The sequence below is a fragment of the Salmo salar genome, chromosome ssa20, assembly GCF_905237065.1.
Source record: "Salmo salar chromosome ssa20, Ssal_v3.1, whole genome shotgun sequence".
In the NCBI taxonomy this organism is placed as follows: domain Eukaryota; kingdom Metazoa; phylum Chordata; class Actinopteri; order Salmoniformes; family Salmonidae; genus Salmo; species Salmo salar.
The window spans coordinates 87382671-87395564 of NC_059461.1; the positions used below are offsets into that span (position 1 = coordinate 87382671).

Consider the following 12894-nt stretch of genomic DNA (forward strand, 5'->3'; position numbering starts at 1 on the left):
TCCATGTGTATGTATGTGTCCATGCGTGTGTGTATGTGTCCATGTATGTATGTATGTATGTATGTGTCCATGCGTGTATGTATGTATGTATGTGTCCATGCGTGTGTGTATGTGTCCATGCGTGTATGTATGTGTCCATGTGTATGTATGTATGTGTCCATGTGTATGTATGTATGTGTCCATGCGTGTGTGTATGTATGTGTCCATGTGTATGTATGTGTCCGAGAAATGTGAGCATTTCTGACACAATGTTGAAAGAAACGGAAATGGAGTGCGATTCAAAGAGGACGCTGGGAAAAGACCGTGTGAACATGAGTACAGAACACCGTGTGTGTGTGTGAGAGTGTGTGTGTGTTTTACTCTGTAATGCAGCAGCAACAGTTATATAGGACCATGATTCCTCTCCATTTCACACCAGTAGAGAAACCTCATGTTGCCTCACTGTGTGTCTCTCACCTGGGAGACAGCTTGGGATGTGTCAGGTATGACAAGGAATATCCCCAAATATTCCTCCAAAGCAGACAGACAGCTAATGGTAATGTCTTCACAGTACCTCATGCTACGGGCTTTAAAGATACAGTCCTTAGTGGCAATATACATTTTTTAACTTAACTAATGATATATGACCATTGATTCTTAAAGAATATCACTTATAAATGCTTCATGAGCTTAGTTCAACTGTCGTACAGCGTCAGCACCCAAAATAGAATCTTGTTTACCTCTAAATGTTTGTAAATAACGTACATGTAAACACACACTAAACAGCCTCAAACCATAGCTAAAACTATCATTTTAATATCATGGATGGTCAGTCATTCCATCCATAGCTCCGTTGATGAATTTGAAAGTAGTTACATTTCTCCAGCCCCCATCCCTCAGCTTTAAGAGGAGACTTGACCCCTTTGTTATTGTTTCACTTAAAGATGGAATCCTCAGTAGGGGAACAAGCACCACTGTTCGCCCCCAACACTTCTGTTGTGTTTATTTTGTTGACGAACGGTCAGCAGTGTCGCGAAGGTGCTGAATGTGAAGTACATATTCTGTTCCATCGAGAGTGCACTGAAACACACGTATTCGTTGTTGTAACATCCCAAACGTAAGTGGCAGTTTCTAGCTTTAAAAATGAACACTTCTGCATGTTAATTCTTCTGTATGTATTCTTAAGTGTCCATAGTATCCTATAGAGAATTGAAGAGCCCTGGTCCATAGTACATTGAAAGCTCTTCACGAGGGTAGTTATACAGGAACAGGGTCGAAGAGCCCTGGACAATAGTACCTTGACAGCTCTTCAGTATATACAGTAGCTTTACAGCCATAAAGCCCAGCTATAGACCCTACTGGGGTGAATTGAGACAGCCATAAAGCCCAGCTATAGACCCCACTGAGGTGAATTGAGTTACCATAAAGCCCAGCTATAGACCCCACTGGGGTGAATTGAGACAGCCATAAAGCCCAGCTATAGACCCCACTGGGGTGAATTGAGTTACCATAAAGCCCAGCTATAGACTCCACTGGGGTGAATTGAGTTACCATAAAGTCCAGCTATAGACCCCACTGGGGTGAATTGAGTTACCATAAAGTCCAGCTATAGACTCCACTGGGGTGAATTGAGTTACCGTAAAGCCCAGCTATAGGCCCTACTGGGGTGAATTGAGTTACCATAAAGCCCAGCTATAGACCCCACTGGGGTGAATTGAGTTACCATAAAGCCCAGCTATAGACCCCACTGGGGTGAATTGAGTTACCATAAAGTCCAGCTATAGACCCAACTGGGGTGAATTGAGTTGCCATAAAGCCCAGCTATAGGCCCCACTGGGGTGAATTGAGTTACCATAAAGCCCAGCTATAGACCCTACTGGGGTGAATTGAGACAGCCATAAAGCCCAGCTATAGACCCCACTGGGGTGAATTGAGTTACCATAAAGCCCAGCTATAGACCCCACTGGGGTGAATTGAGACAGCCATAAAGCCCAGCTATAGACCCTACTGGGGTGAATTGAGTTACCATAAAGCCCAGCTATAGGCCCCACTGGGGTGAATTGAGTTACCATAAAGCCCAGCTATAGACTCCACTGGGGTGAATTGAGTTACCATAAAGCCCAGCTATAGACCCCACTGGGGTGAATTGAGACAGCCATAAAGAACAGCTATAGACCCCACTGGGGTGAATTGAGTTACCATAAAGCCCAGCTATAGACCCCACTGGGGTGAATTGAGTTACCATAAAGCCCAGCTATAGACCCCACTGGGGTGAATTGAGTTACCATAAAGCCCAGCTATAGACCCCACTGGGGTGAATTGAGACAGCCATAAAGCCCAGCTTTAGGCCCCACTGGGGTGAATTGAGTTACCATAAAGCCCAGCTATAGACCCCACTGGGGTGAATTGAGACAGCCATAAAGCCCAGCTATAGACCCCACTGGGGTGAATTGAGTTACCATAAAGCCCAGCTATAGACCCCACTGGGGTGAATTGAGACAGCCATAAAGCCCAGCTATAGACCCCACTGGGGTGAATTGAGTTAACATAAAGCCCAGCTATAGGCCCCACTGGGGTGAATTGAGACAGCCAAAAAGCCCAGCTATAGACCGTACTGGGGTGAATTGAGACAGCCATAAAGCCCAGCTATAGGCCCCACTGGGGTGAATTGAGACAGCCATAAAGCCCAGCTATAGACCCCACTGGGGTGAATTGAGACAGCCATAAAGCCCAGCTATAGACCCCACTGGGGTGAATTGAGACAGCCATAAAGCCCAGCTATAGACCCCACTGGGGTGAATTGAGACAGCCATAAAGCCCAGCTATAGACCCCACTGGGGTGAATTGAGACAGCCATAAAGCCCAGCTATAGACCCCACTGGGGTGAATTGAGTTACCATAAAGCCCAGCTATAGGCCCCACTGGGGTGAATTGAGACAGCCATAAAGCCCAGCTATAGACCCAACTGGGGTGAATTGAGTTACCATAAAGTCCAGCTTTAGACCCCACTGGGGTGAATTGAGTTGCCATAAAGCCCAGCTATAGGCCCCACTGGGGTGAATTGAGTTACGATAAAGCCCAGCTATAGACCCCACTGGGGTGAATTGAGACAGCCATAAAGCCCAGCTATAGACCCCACTGAGGTGAATTGAGTTACCATAAAGCCCAGCTATAGACCCCACTGGGGTGAATTGAGACAGCCATAAAGCCCAGCTATAGGCCCCACTGGGGTGAATTGAGTTACCATAAAGCCCAGCTATAGACCCCACTGGGGTGAATTGAGTTACCATAAAGCCCAGCTATAGACTCCACTGGGGTGAATTGAGTTACCATAAAGCCCAGCTATAGACCCCACTGGGGTGAATTGAGACAGCCATAAAGCCCAGCTATAGACCCCACTGGGGTGAATTGAGTTACCATAAAGCCCAGCTATAGACCCCACTGGGGTGAATTGAGTTACCATAAAGCCCAGCTATAGACCCCACTGGGGTGAATTGAGTTACCATAAAGTCCAGCTATAGACCCCACTGGGGTGAATTGAGTTGCCATAAAGCCCAGCTATAGGCCCCACTGGGGTGAATTGAGTTACCATAAAGCCCAGCTATAGACCCTACTGGGGTGAATTGAGACAGCCATGAAGCCCAGCTATAGACCCCACTGGGGTGAATTGAGTTACCATAAAGCCCAGCTATAGACCCCACTGGGGTGAATTGAGACAGCCATAAAGCCCAGCTATAGACCCTACTGGGGTGAATTGAGTTACCATAAAGCCCAGCTATAGGCCCCACTGGGGTGAATTGAGTTACCATAAAGCCCAGCTATAGACTCCACTGGGGTGAATTGAGTTACCATAAAGCCCAGCTATAGACCCCACTGGGGTGAATTGAGACAGCCATAAAGAACAGCTATAGACCCCACTGGGGTGAATTGAGTTACCATAAAGCCCAGCTATAGACCCCACTGGGGTGAATTGAGTTACCATAAAGCCCAGCTATAGACCCCACTGGGGTGAATTGAGTTACCATAAAGCCCAGCTATAGACCCCACTGGGGTGAATTGAGACAGCCATAAAGCCCAGCTTTAGGCCCCACTGGGGTGAATTGAGTTACCATAAAGCCCAGCTATAGACCCCACTGGGGTGAATTGAGTTACCATAAAGCCCAGCTATAGACCCCACTGGGGTGAATTGAGACAGCCATAAAGCCCAGCTATAGACCCCACTGAGGTGAATTGAGTTACCATAAAGCCCAGCTATAGACCCCACTGGGGTGAATTGAGACAGCCATAAAGCCCAGCTATAGACCCCACTGGGGTGAATTGAGTTAACATAAAGCCCAGCTATAGGCCCCACTGGGGTGAATTGAGACAGCCAAAAAGCCCAGCTATAGACCGTACTGGGGTGAATTGAGACAGCCATAAAGCCCAGCTATAGGCCCCACTGGGGTGAATTGAGACAGCCATAAAGCCCAGCTATAGACCCCACTGGGGTGAATTGAGACAGCCATAAAGCCCAGCTATAGACCCCACTGGGGTGAATTGAGACAGCCATAAAGCCCAGCTATAGACCCCACTGGGGTGAATTGAGACAGCCATAAAGCCCAGCTATAGACCCCACTGGGGTGAATTGAGTTACCATAAAGCCCAGCTATAGGCCCCACTGGGGTGAATTGAGACAGCCATAAAGCCCAGCTATAGACCCAACTGGGGTGAATTGAGTTACCATAAAGTCCAGCTTTAGACCCCACTGGGGTGAATTGAGTTGCCATAAAGCCCAGCTATAGGCCCCACTGGGGTGAATTGAGTTACGATAAAGCCCAGCTATAGACCCCACTGGGGTGAATTGAGACAGCCATAAAGCCCAGCTATAGACCCCACTGGGGTGAATTGAGTTACCATAAAGCCCAGCTATAGACCCCACTGGGGTGAATTGAGACAGCCATAAAGCCCAGCTATAGGCCCCACTGGGGTGAATTGAGTTACCATAAAGCCCAGCTATAGACCCCACTGGGGTGAATTGAGTTACCATAAAGCCCAGCTATAGACTCCACTGGGGTGAATTGAGTTACCATAAAGCCCAGCTATAGACCCCACTGGGGTGAATTGAGACAGCCATAAACCCCAGCTATAGACCCCACTGGGGTGAATTGAGTTACCATAAAGCCCAGCTATAGACCCCACTGGGGTGAATTGAGTTACCATAAAGCCCAGCTATAGACCCCACTGGGGTGAATTGAGTTACCATAAAGCCCAGCTATAGACCCCACTGGGGTGAATTGAGACAGCCATAAAGCCCAGCTATAGACTCCACTGGGGTGAATTGAGTTACCATAAAGCCCAGCTATAGACCCCACTGGGGTGAATTGAGACAGCCATAAAGCCCAGCTATAGACCCCACTGGGGTGAATTGAGACAGCCATAAAGCCCAGCTTTAGGCCCCACTGGGGTGAATTGAGACAGCCATAAAGCCCAGCTTTAGGCCCCACTGGGGTGAATTGAGTTACCATAAAGCCCAGCTATAGACCCCACTGGGGTGCATTGAGTTACCATAAAGCCCAGCTATAGACCCTACTGGGGTGAATTGAGACAGCCATAAAGCCCAGCTATAGGCCCCACTGGGGTGAATTGAGACAGCCATAAAGCCCAGCTATAGGCCCCACTGGGGTGAATTGAGACAGCCATAAAGCCCAGCTATAGACCCCACTGGGGTGAATTGAGACAGCCATAAAGCCCAGCTATAGGCCCCACTGGGGTAAATTGAGACAGCCATAAAGCCCAGCTATAGACCCCACTGGGGTGAATTCAGTTACCATAAAGCCCAGCTATAGACTCCACTGGGGTGAATTGAGTTACCATAAAGCCCAGCTATAGACTCCACTGGGGTGAATTGAGTTACCATAAAGCCCAGCTATAGACCCCACTGGGGTGAATTGAGACAGCCATAAAGCCCAGCTATAGGCCCCACTGGGGTGAATTGAGTTACTATAAAGCCCAGCTATAGACCCCACTGGGGTGAATTGAGTTACCATAAAGCCCAGGTATAGGCCCCACTGGGGTGAATTGAGACAGCCATAAAGCCCAGCTATAGGCCCCACTGGGGTGAATTGAGTTACCATAAAGCCCAGCTATAGACCCCACTGGGGTGAATAGAGTTACCATAAAGCCCAGCTACAGACCCCAATGGGGAAAATTGAGACAGCCATAAAGCCCAGCTATAGACCCCACTGGGGTGAATTGAGACAGCCATAAAGCCCAGCTATAGACCCTACTGGGGTGAATTGAGTTACCATAAAGCCCAGCTATAGACCCCACTGGGGTGAATTGAGTTACCATAAAGCCCAGCTATAGGCCCCACTGGGGTGAATTGAGACAGCCATAAAGCCCAGCTATAGACCCAACTGGGGTGAATTGAGTTACCATAAAGCCCAGCTATAGGCCCCACTGGGGTGAATTGAGTTACCATAAAGCCCAGCTATAGACCCCACTGGGGTGAGTTGAGTTACCATAAAGCCCAGCTATAGACCCCACTGGGGTGAATTGAGTTACCATAAAGCCCAGCTATAGGCCCCACTGGGGTGATTTGAGACAGCCATAAAGCCCAGCTATAGGCCCCACTGGGGTGAATTGAGACAGCCATAAAGCCCAGCTATAGGCCCCACTGGGGTGAATTGAGTTACCATAAAGCCCAGCTATAGACCCCACTGGGGTGAATTGAGACAGCCATAAAGCCCAGCTATAGACCCCACTGGGGTGAATTGAGTTACCATAAAGTCCAGCTATAGACCCCACTGGGGTGAATTGAGTTACCATAAAGCCCAGCTATAGACCCCACTGGGGTGAATTGAGACAGCCATAAAGCCCAGCTATAGACCCCACTGGGGTGAATTGAGTTACCATAAAGTCCAGCTATAGACCCCACTGGGGTGTATTGAGTTACCAAAAAGCCCAGCTATAGACCCCACTGGGGTGAATTGAGTTACCATAAAGCCCAGCTATAGACCCCACTGGGGTGAATTGAGTTACCATAAAGCCCAGCTATAGGCCCCACTGGGGTGAATTGAGTTACCATAAAGCCCAGCTATAGACTCCACTGGGGTGAATTGAGTTACCATAAAGCCCAGCTATAGGCCCCACTGGGGTGAATTGAGTTACCATAAAGCCCAGCTATAGACCCCACTGGGGTGAATTTAGTTACCATAAAGTCCAGCTATATACCCCACTGGGGTGAATTGAGTTACCATAAAGCCAAGCTACAGACCCCACTGGGGTGAATTGAGTTACCATAAAGCCCAGGTATAGACCCCACTGGGGTGAATTGAGTTACCATAAAGCCCAGCTATAGACCCCACTGGGGTGAATTGAGACAGCCATAAAGCCCAGCTATAGGCCCCACTGGGGTGAATTGAGACAGCCATTAAGCCCATCTCCTTACCTTGATTTTAAAGTCCAGTTGGGAGTTGATGGTGTACATCATCTCAGTTCTCTCCATGGTACGGGCCCCTTCGTTACACTTACGCACCACCTAAAACACACACGCATGGAAACACACGTACAGTTACAGGCAGGCTCACATACATAGACCACAGGGAAACACAGGCTCTTTGTTGAGCTCATGTTGAGATGGGCTTTGACCTTTGACCTGGCATCATTTTGGGTTTGACCCCTAGTTGACCTCTTACCTTGCTGACTGATTGGAGGGCTTTCTTACAGGTCTCATACTGGGCAGAGTCCTTAGGAGCCTTCTGACAAATGACCTGGAACAGAGAGAGGGGTCAGGGGTCGCAGAACACACACACACACACACACACACACACACACACACACACACACACACACACACACACACACACACACACACACACACACACACACACACACACACACACGCTGGGACCCAGGACAGTGTGTACTTTATCAAATGTAATAAAGTCTACTGTGTACACATAGTATGATGAAGAAAGACTGTGTGAGACCAGCGAGGGTTAACCACTTCGTTAATCCTGGGAGAAGTTTCCAGAACACATCTCTCTCACGCTGCTGTCACGCACACGTACACACACACACATACAGCGGTTGGAAGCATTAACTGTAAACAAAACTTTCTCAGGACTCAAAAGCCTCCTACTTCATGGCCTAATATCCAACCTTAAACCTCAGACTCAAGGGAACAACTAAAATAGAGAACTAGAGAGAAGAGCAGAGAGATAGAACTGTAAGAGAAGCCACCAACATCAGTCATTCTCATTCCACAACAGCCTATTATAAATGAAGGCTATTATAAATGAAGGCTACTACAGTAGATGGTCTATTATAAATGAAGGCTACTAAAGTAGATGTAGGCTATTATAAATGAAGGCTACTACAGTAGATGGTCTATTATAAATGAAGGCTACTACAGTAGATGGTCTATTATAAATGAAGGCTACTACAGTAGATGGTCTATTATAAATGAAGGCTACTACAGTAGATGGTCTATTATAAATGAAGGCTACTACAGAAGATGGTCTATTATAAATGAAGGCTACTACAGTAGATGGTCTATTATAAATGAAGGCTACTACAGTAGATGGTCTATTATAAATGAAGGCTACTACAGTAGATGGTCTATTATAAATGAAGGCTACTACAGTAGATGGTCTATTATAAATGAAGGCTACTACAGTAGATGGTCTATTATAAATGAAGGCTACTACAGTAGATGGTCTATTATAAATGAAGGCTACTACAGTAGATGGTCTATTATAAATGAAGGCTACTACAGTAGATGGTCTATTATAAATGAAGGCTACTACAGTAGATGGTCTATTATAAATGAAGGCTACTACAGTAGATGGTCTATTATAAATGAAGGCTACTACAGTAGATGGTCTATTATAAATGAAGGCTACTACAGTAGATGGTCTATTATAAATGAAGGCTACTACAGTAGATGAAGGCTATTATAAATGAAGGCTACTACAGTAGATGAAGGCTATTATAAATGAAGGCTACTACAGTAGATGGTCTATTATAAATGAAGGCTACTACAGTAGATGAAGGCTATTATAAATGAAGGCTACTACAGTAGATGAAGGCTACTACAGTAGATGGTCTATTATAAATGAAGGCTACTACAGTAGATGGTCTATTATAAATGAAGGCTACTACAGTAGATGGTCTATTATAAATGAAGGCTACTACAGTAGATGAAGGCTATTATAAATGAAGGCTACTACAGTAGATGGTCTATTATAAATGAAGGCTACTACAGTAGATGGTCTATTATAAATGAAGGCTACTACAGTAGATGGTCTATTATAAATGAAGGCTACTACAGTAGATGGTCTATTATAAATGTAGTCTACTACAGTAGATGGTCTATTATAAATGAAGGCTACAGTAGATGGTCTATTATAAATGAAGGCTATTATAAATGAAGGCTACTACAGTAGATGAAGGCTACTAAAGTAGATGAAGGCTACTACAGTAGATGGTCTATTATAAATGAAGGCTACTACAGTAGATGGTCTATTATAAAGGAAGGCTACTACAGTAGATGGTCTATTATAAATGAAGGCTACTACAGTAGATGGTCTATTATAAATTAAGGCTACTACAGTAGATGGTCTATTATAAATGAAGGCTACTACAGTAGATGGTCTATTATAAATGAAGGCTATTATAAATGAAGGCTACTACAGTAGATGGTCTATTATAAATGAAGTCTACTACACTAGATGGTCTATTATAAATGTAGTCTACTACAGTAGATGGTCTATTATAAATGTAGTCTACTACAGTAGATGGTCTATTATAAATGTAGTCTACTACAGTAGATGGTCTATTATAAATGAAGGCTACTACAGTAGATGGTCTATTATAAATGAAGGCTACTACTGTAGATGGTCTATTATAAAGGAAGGCTACTACAGTAGATGGTCTATTATAAATGAAGGCTACTACAGTAGATGGTCTATTATAGATGAAGGCTACTACAGTAGATGAAGGATATTATAAATGAAGGCTACTACAGTAGATGAAGGCTATTATAAATGAAGGCTACTACAGTAGATGAAGGCTATTATAAATGAAGGCTACTACAGTAGATGAAGGCTATTATAAATGAAGGCTACTACAGTAGATGAAGGCTATTATAAATGAAGGCTACTACAGTAGATGGTCTATTATAAATGAAGGCTACTACAGCAGATGGTCTATTATAAATGAAGGCTACTACAGCAGATGGTCTATTATAAATGAAGGCTACTACAGTAGATGGTCTATTATAAATGAAGGCTACTACAGTAGATGAAGGCTATTATAAATGAAGGCTACTACAGTAGATGAAGGCTATTATAAATGAAGGCTACTACAGTAGATGGTCTATTATAAATGAAGGCTACTACAGTAGATGAAGGCTACTACAGTAGATGAAGGCTACTACAGTAGATGGTCTATTATAAATGAAGGCTACTACAGTAGATGGTCTATTATAAATGAAGGCTACTACAGTAGATGAAGGCTATTATAAATGAAGGCTACTACAGTAGATGGTCTATTATAAATGAAGGCTACTACAGTAGATGAAGGCTATTATAAATGAAGGCTACTACAGTAGATGGTCTATTATAAATGAAGGCTACTACAGTAGATGGTCTATTATAAATGAAGGCTACTACAGTAGATGGTCTATTATAAATGAAGGCTACTACAGTAGATGGTCTATTATAAATGAAGGCTACTACAGTAGATGGTCTATTATAAATGAAGGCTACTACAGTAGATGGTCTATTATAAATGTAGTCTACTACAGTAGATGGTCTATTATAAATGAAGGCTACAGTAGATGCTCTATTATAAATGAAGGCTATTATAAATGAAGGCTACTACAGTAGATGAAGGCTATTATAAATGAAGGCTACTACAGTAGATGAAGGCTACTATAGTAGATGAAGGCTACAACAGTAGATGAAGGCTACTACAGTAGATGGTCTATTATAAATGAAGGCTACTACAGTAGATGGTCTATTATAAATGAAGGCTACTACAGTAGATGAAGGCTATTATAAATGAAGGCTACTACAGTAGATGAAGGCTATTATAAATGAAGGCTACTACAGTAGATGAAGGCTATTATAAATGAAGGCTACTACAGTAGATGAAGGCTATTATAAATGAAGGCTACTACAGTAGATGGTCTATTATAAATGAAGGCTACTACAGTAGATGGTCTATTATAAATGAGGGCTACTACAGTAGATGGTCTATTATAAATGAAGGCTACTACAGTAGATGGTCTATTATAAATGAAGGCTACTACAGTAGATGGTCTATTATAAATGAAGCCTACTACAGTAGATGAAGGCTACTACAGTAGATGGTCTATTATGAATGAAGGCTACTACAGTAGATGGTCTATTATAAATGAAGGCTACTACAGTAGATGGTCTATTATAAATGAAGGCTACTACAGTAGATGGTCTATTATAAATGAAGGCTACTACAGTAGATGGTCTATTATAAATGAAGGCTACTACAGTAGATGGTCTATTATAGATGAAGGCTACTACAGTAGATGAAGGCTATTATAAATGAAGGCTACGACAGTAGATGGTCTATTATAAATGAAGGCTACTACAGTAGATGGTCTATTATAGATGAAGGCTACTACACTAGATGAAGGCTATTATAAATGAAGGCTACTACAGTAGATGGTCTATTATAAATGAAGGCTACTACAGTAGATGAAGGCTATTATAAATGAAGGCTACTACAGTAGATGAAGGCTATTATAAATGAAGGCTACTACAGTAGATGAAGGCTATTATAAATGAAGGCTACTACAGTAGATGGTCTATTATAAATGAAGGCTACTACAGCAGATGGTCTATTATAAATGAAGGCTACTACAGTAGATGGTCTATTATAAATGAAGGCTACTACAGTAGATGGTCTATTATAAATGAAGGCTACTACAGTAGATGAAGGCTATTATAAATGAAGGCTACTACAGTAGATGAAGGCTATTATAAATGATGGCTACTACAGTAGATGAAGGCTACTACAGTAGATGAAGGCTACTACAGTAGATGGTCTATTATAAATGAAGGCTACTACAGTAGATGAAGGCTATTATAAATGAAGGCTACTACAGTAGATGGTCTATTATAAATGAAGGCTACTACAGTAGATGAAGGCTATTATAAATGAAGGCTACTACAGTAGATGGTCTATTATAAATGAAGGCTACTACAGTAGATGGTCTATTATAAATGAAGGCTACTACAGTAGATGGTCTATTATAAATGAAGGCTACTACAGTAGATGGTCTATTATAAATGTAGTCTACTACAGTAGATGGTCTATTATAAATGAAGGCTACAGTAGATGCTCTATTATAAATGAAGGCTATTATAAATGAAGGCTACTACAGTAGATGAAGGCTATTATAAATGAAGGCTACTACAGTAGATGAAGGCTACTATAGTAGATGAAGGCTACAACAGTAGATGAAGGCTACTACAGTAGATGGTCTATTATAAATGAAGGCTACTACAGTAGATGGTCTATTATAAATGAAGGCTACTACAGTAGATGAAGGCTATTATAAATGAAGGCTACTACAGTAGATGAAGGCTATTATAAATGAAGGCTAATACAGTAGATGAAGGCTATTATAAATGAAGGCTACTACAGTAGATGAAGGCTATTATAAATGAAGGCTACTACAGTAGATGGTCTATTATAAATGAAGGCTACTACAGTAGATGGTCTATTATAAATGAGGGCTACTACAGTAGATGGTCTATTATAAATGAAGGCTACTACAGTAGATGGTCTATTATAAATGAAGGCTACTACAGTAGATGGTCTATTATAAATGAAGCCTACTACAGTAGATGAAGGCTACTACAGTAGATGGTCTATTATGAATGAAGG

At 43.1% G+C, this 12894-nt stretch overlaps 1 protein-coding gene across 4 annotated transcripts in view; it reads right to left on the minus strand.

The window, feature by feature from the left end:
• LOC106581464 (rho guanine nucleotide exchange factor 26) overlaps positions 1-12894 on the minus strand; it is a 141702-nt gene that overhangs the window by 34760 nt on the left and 94048 nt on the right. For all 4 annotated transcript variants that reach the window (XR_006761043.1, XM_045704055.1, XM_045704054.1 and 1 more), the window contains exons 9-10: positions 7656-7730; positions 7409-7498 (exon numbers count right to left, since the gene is read on the minus strand). Coding sequence is in view for 3 of the 4 variants with exons in the window: in XM_045704055.1 (XP_045560011.1) it covers positions 7409-7498; positions 7656-7730 (165 nt within the window). In the remaining variant the exon portion in view is untranslated. The remainder of the gene's footprint in view (positions 1-7408; positions 7499-7655; positions 7731-12894) is intronic.